The sequence below is a fragment of the Nasonia vitripennis genome, chromosome 5 (assembly GCF_009193385.2).
Source record: "Nasonia vitripennis strain AsymCx chromosome 5, Nvit_psr_1.1, whole genome shotgun sequence".
NCBI classification, from domain to species: Eukaryota; Metazoa; Arthropoda; class Insecta; order Hymenoptera; family Pteromalidae; genus Nasonia; species Nasonia vitripennis.
In genome coordinates this window covers 9,413,501-9,428,034 of record NC_045761.1, presented here as the reverse complement: position 1 = coordinate 9,428,034, position 14,534 = coordinate 9,413,501, and the positions used below count along the sequence as shown (strand labels likewise).

Genomic DNA, 14,534 nt, shown 5'->3' with positions numbered 1-14,534 from the left:
GTCAAAGCGCGCGCGCGCGCTCGCTAGTGACAGAGAGTTTTCGAGGGTGACTCTGCGCGGATAGGAGGCCGTTGACGCTGCGCTTGGATGCTGGTGGGATGTGCGTTGGGAAACGGAGATGGAACTCGATGGGATGAGATTTTTCTAATGCTGACTTTCGACGCGCTTGTGCAGTGTATGTATTATATTTTAATTTATACATTCATTTTGCATTTCTGCAGTTGTAGACTTATAGACTTTAATTGCACGCTTTCGGTTGGGAGAGTCTATACCTGAAGTTTGGATGGTTTTTTTACTGTTGTTATTTAATATTAACACTTAAGACGATTGAATTAAAAAATTGTAAACTTAGTAGTGTATATACTTTTAAATGTTGTTGCTACCGTGCACTATACTCTTCATTACGTACACATCTACTATAACTATATCGTAGTACGCCTTTTCATCTTTCACTTTGTCACTTGCTCATATAAGTGTAATGCATATATGTATATACTTGAAATTTTGAGCGTCGGGGTGAACGACCGTGAACGTGTCAGGTGCTAGGGTGTATATATATATATATATATATATATATATATATATATATATCGAGTTTCCGCGAGTAGTCCGATGCAAAATCTGCGAAACCTTACAAGTGATCGAATTGAAAAATGCATCGAACTCGTTTCTTAAATTTGGTCGCACATTATGATTTTACAACGCGCAGGTAATGAAAGTTAATAAAATGTTATAATGTATGGTTCATCTTTAAACAAATTAAACCCACTAAAATAGATAAACCATTTAAGAAAGGCCATGCAATCAACGGTCATAATACATAGATAAATACGATATACATGTATAGATCAGATATCCTTGCCTAAGTGAGTTATGCATTATTCAGGTTTGCTGTTTTCATTGAGAAAAATAATTAAGGCTTGTCCTCCACTACCGCCAAAGAAATGCACTATAGGTGCATTATACGTAACACACGTGTGTCAATAAGCCGCATAGTCGGATTGATTGTGAAATCCGAATGCAACCGTTTATTATATAATAAATGAATATAAAAATCGACATTAGAAAGTTAAGGATTCGCTTATATTTCTAATATGAATCATGCATTCATATAAATACATGACTATACAAATAAAATGAAACTAAAGTAAGTCATACCTATATTGGGATAGATGCCGATACTGTATAATAAAAATAAACCGTCAAATAAGTAATAAGAGCACATCCTCTCGTTCATATTCAGGGTACTTACTTTATTCCCACGCGATCGTCGAAGCGCATGCAGCCCCCTAACTGTCAGCTGTCTCTCTCAATGCCGCTCATGAGTAACTCGAGAGTTGCTCTCGCGCCCGCACGCACTCCTTCAAGTGCAGTACACACAGCCAGACACAGCACAGTTGCTCTCTCCCACAACACAACACTAGTCACACATTACCATATACATAATAGGTATACGCCATATGTACAACGCACACGTAAACAACGAAGTTCAAGCGCTGCACGTCATCTGCACAGCATATCTCGTAGGTTATGTTACCCTCGTCTCTCGTCGGCCGTGTCGCGCGAGCAGCGAGAACTGCATCAGCATAAGTACATGCATAGAGGAAAACAAACGCCGCGTAAATAAATCGCCGAGCCGATTGATAAGCAGCTAGCTGACCGTGATAATCTCCCTTCGTCATCATCATGAGTCCAACGTCGAACCTCCGAGACGTGTCTGAGAAGTGCGACGCCGTCGCCTGGCCAAGGAAACCGACCACCGAGAGAACGACGAGCGCATCGCCGTCGACCGGGCCACTGCTGTCCCATGTGCCGTGATGCCGCTTCTCTGTTCGCCTGCTTGCTTGGACCAGCAGCGCTTTATTTTTACCCGCTGCTGTTGCGGCAACGGAGAAGACGTCAAAGACGACGTCAGCGGAGAACACCGTCTGGAATTTTCCGACAACGACTGCTCTTTTCCTGGTTAGAGACTTTTGCTTGATCCGATGTTTTGGAAAGGGTGTCTTCATGTGTTTTTTTTTCAAGTATACTTATCGAAGAGCTCACTTGTTGTGCAGTGTCTCAGTGAGGGCTGGTTGTTGAATGATGACGAGTGGGGATCTTAGCTAATGCATTTAGTTTGGTTGCAACGATTCACAGAATGATCTATGAGTTGCACAAGCTAGCTATTGGAGTATGGATCTATGCCTTTGAAAGAACGCTCATCTATAATTTGGTTTATTTGAATTAAGCTATATGAATGGAGTTAATTTTTTGAATAGCTTATTAGAATTTTTTTATGACCAATCCATTGACCATTGCATCTTGCTTGGAAGTAGGTTACATGCAGCATGATTTATTTTAAGAGACAAAGGGAGTACAGACCTTGCGCAGAATTTTATTTTTATAAGACTGATAAAGAAACTCGTGCATATACTTATCTTTGATTTAAAATCTCTCAAACACAACAAATATTGAAAGCCTCATCCTGTTCTCTTTGATGCAAATTGATCAAGTAGCAATGCACAAAAATTAGTTTTGTTGGTTATACTCTTGTCATAGTCATATAGAAAAAATTATAACAAAATTTAGAAAGTCATTTATTGCCTTAAGATAATATGTGGTATATGCATAAGCTAATATTATTGTATTGTCATAGATACCTAAAGTAAGATGATCGATTAATTGCTGATGTGTAATAAAATTATTTGTAATCATGTGTACAAATTGTTTTCAGGAAAGGGCGCGGCGATACTTCAGTGGACGGAGATACATGGCTCAACTCCATGATGGAGTTCAATTACGACGAGGATTTGTCACAGAACAGCTTCTTCCAAACTCTCCAAGAGGACTACCAGCCAATCTTCAACAGAGCCATCGGAGAAGGTTGGATCATATGTGTTCCTCGCTGTGGAACATTTACAAAGGGTGCATTGACCAAGGAAGACTTTTTGGGTCATATATTAATTCCCAATGACGAATTGCCTGGTACAGCTTTTGCAAACTATTTTATTCAGATTTGAAATAGGTTGATGCAATGAATGAAAATACAACTCAATTTTCACAGGTACTCATTTTCACACATTGACTGACACGGAGGTGCGACTTTACAATAGAGCATTGACAATCGAGTGCGAGGATTCGGAGCCGCGATCCTTGCATTTATTATTCGAAGAAACTTTTTATACAGAAGATAACAACAAGTATTGCGTATGGTGAGTCCACCAACTGATCTCCAAGCGAGGAAGCTTTAAAAAAATATAATTAAAAAATGAAATCTTCCTCCAGGTGTATAGAAGGCCTCTTGGAGCAAGGCACAACCAGCTCGCGCGATGAAGTACCGGTAGTAAGCTCGCTGAAAGAATGCGTGGACTTGTTGTGGGCCGAAGTGAGCGACAAGAGCGTACTTAAAGAGCTTGACGCTGCGATCGAGGAATTTGAGCGGGCGCACAGCAAGAGCCTTGAGAACGAATGTCTACAGATGCAACGCGACCTCGTGAGCATGCTCTACGCCAAGGGGCTGCGAATTCTTCTTAAAGATAACGGCTTACGCGAACGTACACTCGAGAGCCGATACTTTATGCAGACGATCAAATTGTGCGCCGAGACGTACGTGCTACACGGACTGCGGAAAATACTACCTCAGGCGGTTTCCTTCTGCACTGCAGCTGAAGATGCGAGTCTCAATAAGATCATCAAGAACCTGCACGACCTACAGCTTGCCGATTTTGGCGTGAGACCCGACCTGTATGACGGCGTGACGAGAGCCAAACTGGGTAAGTTTTAACCCTGTTCTTTATTGTAAAAAATTTGATTAATGAGCAATCGTTGGTTATTAACTTTAAATACACTTATGTATATCAGAGCTGTCAAGACTGGATAGCTACTTCACGGTACTGGGCAAGACGAGCTGTTTAAAGCGCGCTGCACGTTTCGTTTCCCAGGGAGAGAGCTCGGTTTCTTCAGACGAGCTACTGCCGGTACTCATCTTCCTGGTGGTCAAATCTGGCCTGGCCTCTTGGTGTGCACAGCTGACCTTCATGAAGCAGTTTCGTTACTCGGCAAGTTCGGCTTATGAAGCTGATGAAGCCGGTTTTCTGGTGACTTCACTCGAGGCCGCAGTTGAGCACGTTAAGTCTGGTTCTGTGAGGCAAGCGCCAAGTGAAGCGCAACTTGACAAGGTTGATGGCCAGGTAAAATCGACTGATGAGAAGAATGGTTTAGAAGAGAGTGATAGTCAAGGCGGCCTAATGGGAGAACTCTTCGAACACGCGAAGAGCGGAAACCTGAGCGAAGTACAAAGAATACTGACTGATGATGCCGAAGGTATCAGAAATATTTCTTTTTAATTGATCTTTGCAGATATGTTAAAGCTAGGTTTCATTGAAGTAAGCGTCTAATAAATTCTGTAGGTGCCTCGAAAGAGACGAAGCTGTGCCATCCACTGTGCCTGTGCGAGAGCTGCGAGCGTAGTCTCTCGCGTAGCTCGGACTCAGAGCTGCCGGCAGGTTTGCTCTGGCGTGACGACCGCGGTCAGGGTTGTCTACAATTGGCCTGTGTTCACGGCCAGGTGACCGTAGTGGATTACCTCCTGGAGCGCGGAGCTGACCCCAACGACGTCGATGCTGAAGGCGTGAATTGCCTTCACTGCGCCGCGGCCAGAGGACACCAGAACACTCTACTATTGCTGCTGCATGCCAACGCACGAATCGACGCCACCGATGCTCGGGGTAACAGTGCCCTGCACTTCGCCGCTGATCACGGACACGATGCTTGCGTCAAAGCATTGTTATATTTTGCAGAGCGTGGCAGAGTACCACTCAATGTTAGGTAAGCATCAAACTTCAAGCATGAGGGATATTTTCTTTGAACAGTATTGCACGAATCTAGTATTCACTCTGCTTTATTTCACCTTACAGCGCAGCAAATCAGCAGGGCGACACGCCGCTGCATTTCGCATCAAAGTGGGGCTACAGTAGCATAGTCGAGATTTTGTTAGAGTATGGCGCGGATCCGAGTTACAAGAATCGTCGTGGCCAAACGCCAATGACTTTGGCACATAGCGGTCACATTGCTAGACTGTTCGAGGGCTCGTCCTCGAGAACTAGCACGCCTACTGGCTCCTCTGGTTATGGTAGCGGTGTAAAGGAGTCTATTGCCGAGGCTGTAGGTGACGACCACTCGGCCAAGTCAGGATCGGCTGCTTCAACTCCCAGCAGACTCGGGTGAGCTTGATATTTAATTGTTATTACCCGTAATAAAAACTAGAAAATTTTGCCAAATTACAAGTAACGAAAATTTGTCTATCAGTTATCACCGCAGTAGCTTAACTGAAGGTATGCACAAAATCGATCGACTTTTCGCCGCTGTAGCCGAAGGAGACATCAGATTGGCGTCGTATTACTTGGGTCTTGAAGGACCTTGTAACAAGACGTATATTTCAGAACAGGACGAACCAAAATTCTGTCATCCGCTGTGCAACTGCGAAAAGTGCGTGTCGATCGAGGAGCTATCGTACGAAAAGGAGACCAAACCACCTATTGCTATCAATGCTGTGAACAGCAGTGGCGAGACAGCGCTTCACATTGCTAGCGCAGTTGGCTGCACGGAGATCATACAGGTACAGTTTTTAGCCGATATTATCAACACGTACTTCAAGCTAAAGATATTTTCATTAAGCGTTTACGAATTCAGGTCTTACTGGATGCCGGTGCAAAAGTAAACTTGGTAACGCGCTCGGAAGGTCGAACACCCCTTCACCTAGCTTGTATGCATGATCGTACCAAGACCGTCAAAATGCTGCTCAGTTGTGGTTCCTGTAACCCGGACGCTAAGGACAATGCTCGTGACACTCCTCTGCATCTGTCCAGTCGCGCTGGAAACGTGCGAATTGTTGAAATGTTAGTGCGTCACGGTGCTAACCCCAGGATACGCAATTTAGCCGGTGCCACACCTCTCGACGAGGTCGAGCGAATTAAGTCGGACGACATCTTTCTGTCATTGGCGCTCAGCAACATCGCTAAAATATTAAAAAATGTCAGTGTCACGACCAACGCTAGTCAATAGTTTCGTTGGCGATAGCAATGTGTTGTTCGGGACGTTTTATCAAGGTAAAATATCTGGAGGTTTGCGGGTTTATATTTTATGTTGAACTTGTTTCCACGGAAATTTTACGATATTAACCACTTAGTGAAAAATTCGTTAATAAAAAGAAAGATGTCAAATGCTTATCAATTTTTGCCCATATTGCAAAGTGACATTTGTCGTTTCAGAATTCTCCATTTAATTGGTTGTATTAAGATAAATATCTTATCTTTTAAATAAGTTAATCCGAAAATAATGTTGATTAATAAATTGATAAAACATTTCATTATATTATAGCCATAATCGATGCATTTGTAACATGATTTCTTTTTAAATTATGAATTAACATCACTTTAACGACTTGTAGCAATAAGAACTTCTCTGGAATGTTGATCGGTTGAAAACGTAATTGTAGGATTTGTTTCAAATTGTTATGTATAAATTTTATATTGAAATACATTGTGATTAATGATAATTGTCAAACGACGTTAATGCATCGACTACATAATTGGGTATTTATTGAGTCAATTGGTTAATATCGAATTTGTTATCAGTTTTTGTATCTCTAGTCTGTAACGTGTGATCATAAAAGTATCAACTTATAATATTTATTCCATTCTCCTGATTATAAACGAAAAAATTAGCATACTCAGTACTTTAAATGAAGTAAAAATATATACGTTAAACCCATGACATAACATAAAAGACAAATACCCAATTATATCTTTTTCTTTGAGCGGTTTATGCTTATTTTTGTTACAAATAATAACTGCCTTACAAGAATCAAAGTTTAGCCATATAGTTCCAATCAGGTGTAAAAATGTACTTTCATAAGTATAGCTAAAAGTAGAAACATCACAAAACACGATATTATAAGGGCATATTTTAATTATAGAGTTAAACAAAGTAATTGATATAATAATAAGTTACAGAAAAAATAAGAAAAAGTTAAAATGACTAGGAAGACGTGTGTTACAATTCGAATAAATTTTAATAAAATATTTATATGGCTACTAACAAAATCTAGTGTGCTTATCTTTTAGTTCATTTTGTTAAAAACAGTTGTTAATCTTCATAATGAAGGAAAAAAGTCAAACGAGTCATTTTAACTATAAAACTCGTCTCTTCAGCGTTGTTAGATTAAAGTAACTCTCTTTAAATAAACATAGGTGAATAGTTATTTTTATACAAGATGCCAAGCAAAAAGTCAAAACTATATTAACTTGTAATGAAATAGAAAATACTATTGAATCGTTGAAATTTTTTATTTTATCTTAACCTTCATTGTACATTATTTGATAGAATTTTTTATTAAACTAACGCATTTTATTTACTAAATATGCAAATCATGTTTTTATCATTCACTTTGTGTGAACATGAAACCAAAAATTGTGATATATGTATGTTATGTCAAAATCATTTGTATATTTTTTAATATTTAATTTTATTCTATTTAAATAATTTCTTTCTTCTTATCAAAGTGCAATATCAAAACTGCAAACGATTATCAGTGATGTATAGTAAAACATGATTTTTAAATAAAATATACATATAAATATATATTCTGGACTCCTATTTACAGTTAGTGCAGCATTTATCATATAAAAGTGAACCCATATTTTGTGCTAAGAAAAACACCTGTCGTCAAAAAATGTAATCAGAAGTATTTACAAAAATCGACCCATAAAATTTCTAAAAATCACACTTATCATATATGCGTTCTTTGTATCATTCAACATCTCGTCAAGTGATGTGTCGACATATTTTTATACATATAAAATCAGTAAAATCAACAAATGCGTATTATACACTTACGCACCGTAGTTACATGTAAAAACAGATACAAACCCTAACGATCACTTCATCAATAAAAGTAATTTTATTTTTTTGCATCTATTTTTCGTATTTTTATCATTGCAAACTTACACACAAGTATCACAAATATTCTCAAAACTTATAACATACATTACACGCTATTGGGATAAGTGCACCGAGAACTGACCACGTACTATCATCGAAAGAAAAAGCACAAAAAGTAAGTGTAGGAAAAAAATTATGGCATTTGATAGCATTCTCTTCTATTTCATAACTAGCTTTGAGAAAAGTATTTATATATGTTAAAAGTGCCAAAAGACATAGTTACAAAAAAAGTCTGAAAAAACAATATTCTTTTGGCACCAAAAACTACTACCACTTACCAACTTCTTCACCAAGTCATGTAAAGTTTGTAGGTAATATGTGAAATGTAATCTATTTAAAACATTCAAACTTAAATACCTTACTAGTGATCATTAACTTAAACTCTGTCTTCATTCATTGGTTCAGTTACCCTCTTTATACAGGTTAAAAGCTCTTCGTGGCTAAAATCAGATTCTATCATCGTGGACACATACAATTCTCGCGTGTTTTACCGACCACATTAGTACTGCCATTCATCATACTCGTATAATTTTAGAAAACTTAATTTATACTTAGAAAATCCGTTATTAACAAGTATACTTAAAATTCAGTCCAACAAATGTTAATATTTTCGCTTTTTTAAACTGTAAACGGTAAAATATCAAGTCCCAATTCCATATCACGCAAGTGAATACTTAACGAAAAGTTCAAAAAATGTTAAGTAACATTGCCACACGTTAAATAATCATTGTGCTACAATCAAGTTAATTTCGAAAACGTGCAGTGCTCAAGTAATTACTGGTTTGAGTATTATTCATTAATGTAGAAAAACACAATAATTTTTCATAATTCTTATATGTTTGATTGATCAATCATTAAAATTTCTTTATGATATTTCAACCAGTACCTTTACTCTTAAAAAAAATCAAACCGGAATTGGGACGTTACACGGAAAGCAGTTTCGAAGCGTTAATAGCAAATTCAAAATCGGCAAACCAAGCGAGTGTAAGTCAACAACTGATCGTGAGGACTAACTCGCGGGTGGCAAGCTCCAGACGGAAGGTACTTCAATTTTTTTTTTATCCTGTTGGTCAACTTTTTTCCTACGTTGTCCACGAAACCTCGACCTGTTGGGACTCCAATCAACAGCGTTGGCCGTGTTTTCGGAGCCCCTCCAAGAGGGTATGAGCCTGTCATCGTTACGCGACAAATTCATGAAATCCTCATCATCGACTACGTCGGTATCATTAGTGTCCTCGGTCTTGAACTCGTACACTGGATCGTAGTAGCTGCGTAAAGTCGGCTCCGAGCGGAAGTTTTGCATTGCGCACCACGAGTGGATAAGTAGATGTGGAAACCGGGAGAGCCAGTAATCTGTGAATTTGGTCGGGATCTCACCCAAGCTCTGCTGTGCCTCAACTGTCAGCTCGCGGTAGTGATGTTTCTGTGAGTCAAATGCATTTTTTCAGCTTAGTTTTTGAGCAGATGTAAACCTGCATTTACCGTAGCTGTAAACATTAATTTACCTTATTCCTAAGCGCTCGAAGCAAATCCCTAACGCTTTCGCCTCTGTAGCTTCTGTACTTGCGAAGATCAGTGGCTACCTCGACATCGATGTGAAGTCTCCAGTCACCTTGAACCACCTTGCGATTGCCTCTTTCCAGAGCCCGGAGTGCTGGGCTTTCAGATCCGTCCTTTTCGACGCGATCGCTAACGTCCTACATTCATACAAAAATCCAAATTTACCAGTCAGCGGTTATTGCAGATCAGCTTATAGAGCAATGAATAGAATCAAGTTTTCACACACCTGAAAGAACGTAAGAACTTGGGCTGCGTCCCAGAACATGGGATGATCGTGAATTGCCTGAGCTGGCGGTCTTTTCAACGGATCGCTATCGACCATAGCTTTTATGAGAACCAACGCGACCTGTTTGTCGTTCTCCGATATGTTTTGCAGAGCTGTCAAGTCGATTTCTCCGCCTAGAATATTTTTATTTATAGTTTATTTATTTGCACATATTATATCATAGTCACCATAAAAATTCCATCCAAACAAAGTTTCATAAATGTATTTATGTATCCGTGTTAATTAGATGTAGGCAAAAATATGTAATCTATTTGTCTGGTAGAAATTCTTGTTCATATAATAATTTTTAGATTTGTTCTAGATACTTCGACTTGGTAAACAAATCGGTCTATTTTAAGACGTTTTGAAACGTAAATTTCCTGAATAACGTATTTTCTCATCCATGTAAAAATTGTGCAAGCAAAAAATACATAATAGAATATACGTAGTAAGTCATTTTTTATTTTTACAGCTGTGTCGATGGACTATAAAATCGACTACGATAACAATAAAAGAATATACGCCGTGCACAACTATATTCTATAGGTATCTGCCGCGTTCCTGATACGCTCAGTGTACAGGGGCCTGTGAGTCATATCTGACATAAATGACCCGAAAATTCGAGACTCGATGATTCGTGTAAAACACGTTGCCATATACCTATAGCAGTGCTATCTCAGAACACCGATGATATTACCATACTATCGTTACGTAGCCAGATTAGTACTTTAATTGTACGTTTTTTCACGTTTTGTTTCGAAACAGACATTGACAAATATAAGCTATATGTAGTTCGATTTTACGAGTTCAGAATTTGTTGCTCCATTATATATTCATTTTAGCGGATGTCGTAAAGTTAAGCGTATTTGCTGTTTTTAATGAAACGAATAATCTGAATTTGATATAGTGAATTGAGTAACAGTGATATTGGCACCGTGCACATTGGTATTTTACGTAATGGAAGTGCCTAATTGAAAGTTGGGATAAAAGCTGGGCATTACGCTTGTCCTTATTTACGTAATCTTTCTGTTCATCGTATTAGATTCAACTTTGATTTTTGTGATATTTCATATCGACGCAAATATGTATAGCGATACTTACATAAAATATTGGCCTGCCGCCTAAGAGGATCGCCAAAAGGATGCTTCCCACTGGATAGTACATAATAGAATACGCAGCCCAGGGAAAATACGTCTACGGCATAAGTGGTCCTCTGGCCATTAAGCATTTCTGGGGCAATCCAGCCATCGGTGCCAGTGACCCCTGATCGTCGCGAGAACGACATGCGTCCACGCTGCAGCTTCTTGCAGAGCCCGAAGTCCGAGATCATAGCGCGAACCTCACCACGAGGCCCCGGTACCGAGAGTAGTACATTGTGCGGTTTTATGTCTCTGTGTACTGATATTATTAAAAAGGAATAGTTAGATTATATAATCTTTAAACGGTGAATAGTCTGTAACAAATAATACGACTATAAGTACCTATATCTAAGGAATGTAAATGAGCAAGACCAGAAGTGGCCTGTTTTAGGATATTCTTCGTGGATATCTTTGTCCGATCATATCTGCCAGCAACGTAGTCCTGTAGAGTGGCTTCGGCCAGCTCCAGCGCAATGTACCGGAAAAGCCGATCCTGCTCGGTACAAAAGTAACGGACCACGTTTGCGTGGGCGTCTGACTCGCGTAGCAACGCGACCTCTCTATCGGCGAAGGTAAAACAATCGGGCAGCAGTCTTTTCACTGCTACAGATCGGCCATCAAATTCACCCCTGTCAATGGACGATAAAATGAGTTTTGATGGCAAGCAAGCTATGGACTACAAGCCTCAGAAAAAATATCTTACTTGTAGACAAAGGTTCCGTCGCAGCCTTTGCCAAGAACCTCTTCAGCGTTGAAAGTGATCTTGCCGACACGCACGAGTCCCTCGCCGATCTCTTCGGGCGTGTATATGGTCCCGTTTCTGCCATTGCTACCGGTGCGGCTGTTCTCTCGCGAACCCTGATCAAATTGCTAATATCAGACGTGAAGTTGTGTTCACGAACCCTTCTCCCGTCTCTCTTTATTTTTTATTGAACATATTAGATATTAAATGAGTTTTTTATATACCTGTGATAACTGTTGAAACTCTTTGAACTGAGCGTTTAAGTACCAGAACATAGTCACGACGCATCCAACGAGTATTATGAGCGCCAATTTCAGACCTTTGTTTTCCTGTTGATTGAGCCACTTCTTGCTGGCCGCGTAAGAAATGCTGAGAGCTCTACGCCAGCCTCTGCTGTCGTAACCGGAGTCATTTAGTTGTTTTTCATTGATAGTCAGGTCTATTTTTTTTGTTTTATTGAACGTATTTCCCTTCGTGAGAATGACCGGGTCAGAACGACCGGTGATTTGCAAAGGCTGATTGTGGGGTTTATACTCGCTAGGAACTTCATAATGACCTTGAAAGTAAAAACCGCTCGTTACGTTTTAAGTATACAAACAGCGATTCTGCAATTAAAAATACAAACCTAGAATCATTATATTATTTTTATCAGCACCGATTCTTTGAAAATCACTTTCTAGAGGTTCTTTTGAACCACCGTCAAACGGCGGAGGAGGTGACTCGTTCTTCTGCATTTGACTAATTATGGGACCTTCTAGAAGCAATTGTCCAGCTTTACTTGCTATGGTTGGGGTTGCTGAATCTGAAAATGATGGTAAGGCATACAAGCCATGGCTGTGTTCTCCAATGTATAGTGTTGGGCTAAAATTAAAGGATTAATGTGAAATTGAATCTTTTGCTGAAGTTTTTTTTTCACATTTGTGTATAAGAGTATAGGTACTCACAAAAATTGAAATTCATTAGGATTGATAGCAATTTTCTGCAACAATTGACCCAAAGTACTTTCAGACACACTAGTAAATGGTATTGTAATAAGACCATCTTTACTAATGGTGTAAATTGCTATAACTGGACTTCCAAGATTGATATTCCATAAAGTATTTCCAAATCTATCCAATGTTACAACTTGTCCAGTAGAGCTGCCAGCAAAATGAGCCAAATCATAGTCTTCAACCAGCTCATTATCCATTTTAGCAGCTGAGTAGTCATAAAAAGTGACGTTCCACTTTCTATCTTTGCGCTTGCTATCTATCATTATTATGTTATACTCTGTTCGGCCTACATATATAGCATTCTGAGTATCTATAGGACAGGTGTTGTCCGCTTTGCTGAATCCAAGAAGTTGCTCTCTTTCACCTGTTTTTGGATCCACACTGAACCAGGTGTCAATTTTACGTCCAGTATATAAAATGCCATCACTACTGCGACATGGACTACTAGCTACCAATTGTGGAATAGTAAAGGGCAGCTTTTTCAAGGCCTCTGTTTCAGGACCAAACAAGTACAATGATCCATCTTTTGGATCTGGCAAGAATACAGGCCTAAAAATAATCAAAATTGAATTATAAACTTCTATAGCAATTCAGCCTTTGTTGGCGACAAAAATAAACTTACATTGACATTTGATTTGTATCATGGGGAACCTTAACTGCTGGTTCTACAAAAATGTTAAATTATCGTTACATTGATTTAGTATTCTATTTTGATAATACATACAAGTTAAGTTTAACATTATAAATAAATTAAGTTTCATGACTTATCATTGAAACGAAAATTCTGCCAATACTTATACAGAATTACAAAAAACTTTTTACAAAAAAAGAAACAAAGTTACCATCATTCTGATGCCACCTGATTTCTCCTGTTCTTTGCTCTACAGCAATAAGAGATCCATCTAATGTAGAGAACATAAGCAAAGCGTCATCCTGATCTGGCACTAATCCAGTGGTGTGGGTCTGCAAGAGAAACACAAGAAAGTTTACACCTGACAACAAGTGCGTAGGTCATGTGGGTATAGCCTAAAGTCCAAAACTAAATACACACCTCTGTTGCCTGCTGTCCAAGTGTACAGCAGATGAACGAGAAAAACGTCTGATACAGTAGCCTGTTCATTTTGCTTTATCGATGACACAACAACATACAAAGCCTATTATTTCAATCTCAAAACTAAACTAAACACTAGGTTATGTTCATTCCTGGCACTCGAGTAGGACATCAGCTCCGAGTTGTCTTGCATAACCAGGACGAGTCTTTTAAGTCCTTCGACACACAGTTCACCGAACTTTTGATCTAACGATTGAGCTTTCGCACCGACAGCGATCAGGTAATAAACACAAACGCAACTGATCGAATAAACCAAGGTAGCGGGCTCGTTGCGTCATTTTGTCAAAAATACACAAGTTAACAAGTTGCAAGTCGCGGCATTCGGCTCAAACGAATCGACAAAGAGGTGCAGCTCTGGATTGACTGGACAACACTTGTTGATCTTCGAGGATTGCGAAATTATTCGCGGACATTTTCGCCATACGGTACTCGCTCTTTTGGCTCATGATGATATGTATTGGTGAACAAACCAGACACAGTATCAGCGCTGCTGTGCTGCTGTACCTACTGCGCGCCTCATTCTGTAATAAATCAGCAGGTCGCGCATCGCGATCGCGTTCGCTACTCCTTCTCTTTGCGGCTGCGCCGTCGGATCGCGCCCAGCGCCATCTAATCGAAAATAAAAAATGACATATATCATTATAGTGCTGTAGTCTGCAGAAGTGCGGTGGAAAAAATATATAAAGACTTTATTAAAGAAAAGTATGATTAATTCTAATATGAAGAGGATATAATAGACTTA

At 39.3% G+C, this 14,534-nt stretch overlaps 2 protein-coding genes across 5 annotated transcripts; one reads left to right on the top strand and one right to left on the bottom strand.

The window, feature by feature from the left end:
* Positions 1 to 55: 55 nt before the first annotated feature.
* On the top strand, positions 56 to 7,723 carry LOC100124022 (ankyrin repeat domain-containing protein 27). Of its 3 annotated transcripts, none has more exons than XM_008217487.3 (9): positions 56 to 175; positions 2,717 to 2,967; positions 3,047 to 3,194; positions 3,268 to 3,755; positions 3,844 to 4,305; positions 4,392 to 4,809; positions 4,899 to 5,204; positions 5,290 to 5,599; positions 5,674 to 7,723. In XM_008217487.3, the coding sequence occupies exons 2-9, from the start codon at positions 2,766 to 2,768 to the stop codon at positions 6,043 to 6,045; spliced, it is 2,706 nt and encodes a 901-aa protein (XP_008215709.1). In that variant the 5' UTR covers positions 56 to 175; positions 2,717 to 2,765; the 3' UTR covers positions 6,046 to 7,723. The 3 variants fall into 3 exon arrangements, with proteins under 3 accessions (XP_008215709.1, XP_001607835.2, XP_032457052.1); XM_001607785.5 differs by lacking the exon at positions 56 to 175 and adding an exon at positions 1,323 to 1,962; XM_032601161.1 differs by lacking the exon at positions 56 to 175 and adding an exon at positions 1,951 to 2,173.
* LOC100124019 (serine/threonine-protein kinase/endoribonuclease IRE1) lies at positions 7,310 to 14,325 on the bottom strand. 2 transcript variants are annotated; one of them, XM_001607781.5, is made up of 12 exons: positions 13,733 to 14,325; positions 13,524 to 13,644; positions 13,304 to 13,346; positions 12,634 to 13,230; positions 12,315 to 12,550; positions 11,914 to 12,245; positions 11,651 to 11,817; positions 11,290 to 11,576; positions 10,910 to 11,206; positions 9,770 to 9,942; positions 9,489 to 9,680; positions 7,310 to 9,406 (listed from the first exon to the last, which is right to left on the bottom strand). In XM_001607781.5, the coding sequence occupies exons 1-12, from the start codon at positions 13,799 to 13,801 to the stop codon at positions 8,993 to 8,995; spliced, it is 2,928 nt and encodes a 975-aa protein (XP_001607831.2). In that variant the 5' UTR covers positions 13,802 to 14,325; the 3' UTR covers positions 7,310 to 8,992. The 2 variants fall into 2 exon arrangements, with proteins under 2 accessions (XP_001607831.2, XP_008215707.1); XM_008217485.3 differs by having other exon boundaries at positions 11,651 to 11,805; positions 13,733 to 14,324.
* Between the last annotated feature and the right edge of the window lie 209 nt (positions 14,326 to 14,534).

Bases quoted from the DNA above. Each gene is read 5' to 3' on its own strand.
- LOC100124019 (XM_001607781.5), bottom strand. From the start codon at position 13,801: ATGAACAGGCTACTGTATCAGACGTTTTTCTCGTTCATCTGCTGTACA. The intron at 13,347-13,523 runs GTAACTTTGTTT...ACATTTTTGTAG, and splicing joins CAGGTGGCATCAGAATGATG to AACCAGCAGTTAAGGTTCCC. The intron at 9,943-10,909 runs GTAAGTATCGCT...AAAATATTCTAG, and splicing joins GCGGCAGGCCAATATTTTAT to GCGGAGAAATCGACTTGACA.
- LOC100124022 (XM_001607785.5), top strand. From the start codon at position 1,808: ATGTGCCGTGATGCCGCTTCTCTGTTCGCCTGCTTGCTTGGACCAGCA. The intron at 1,963-2,716 runs GTTAGAGACTTT...AATTGTTTTCAG, and splicing joins CAACGACTGCTCTTTTCCTG to GAAAGGGCGCGGCGATACTT. The intron at 2,968-3,046 runs GTACAGCTTTTG...CAATTTTCACAG, and splicing joins TCCCAATGACGAATTGCCTG to GTACTCATTTTCACACATTG.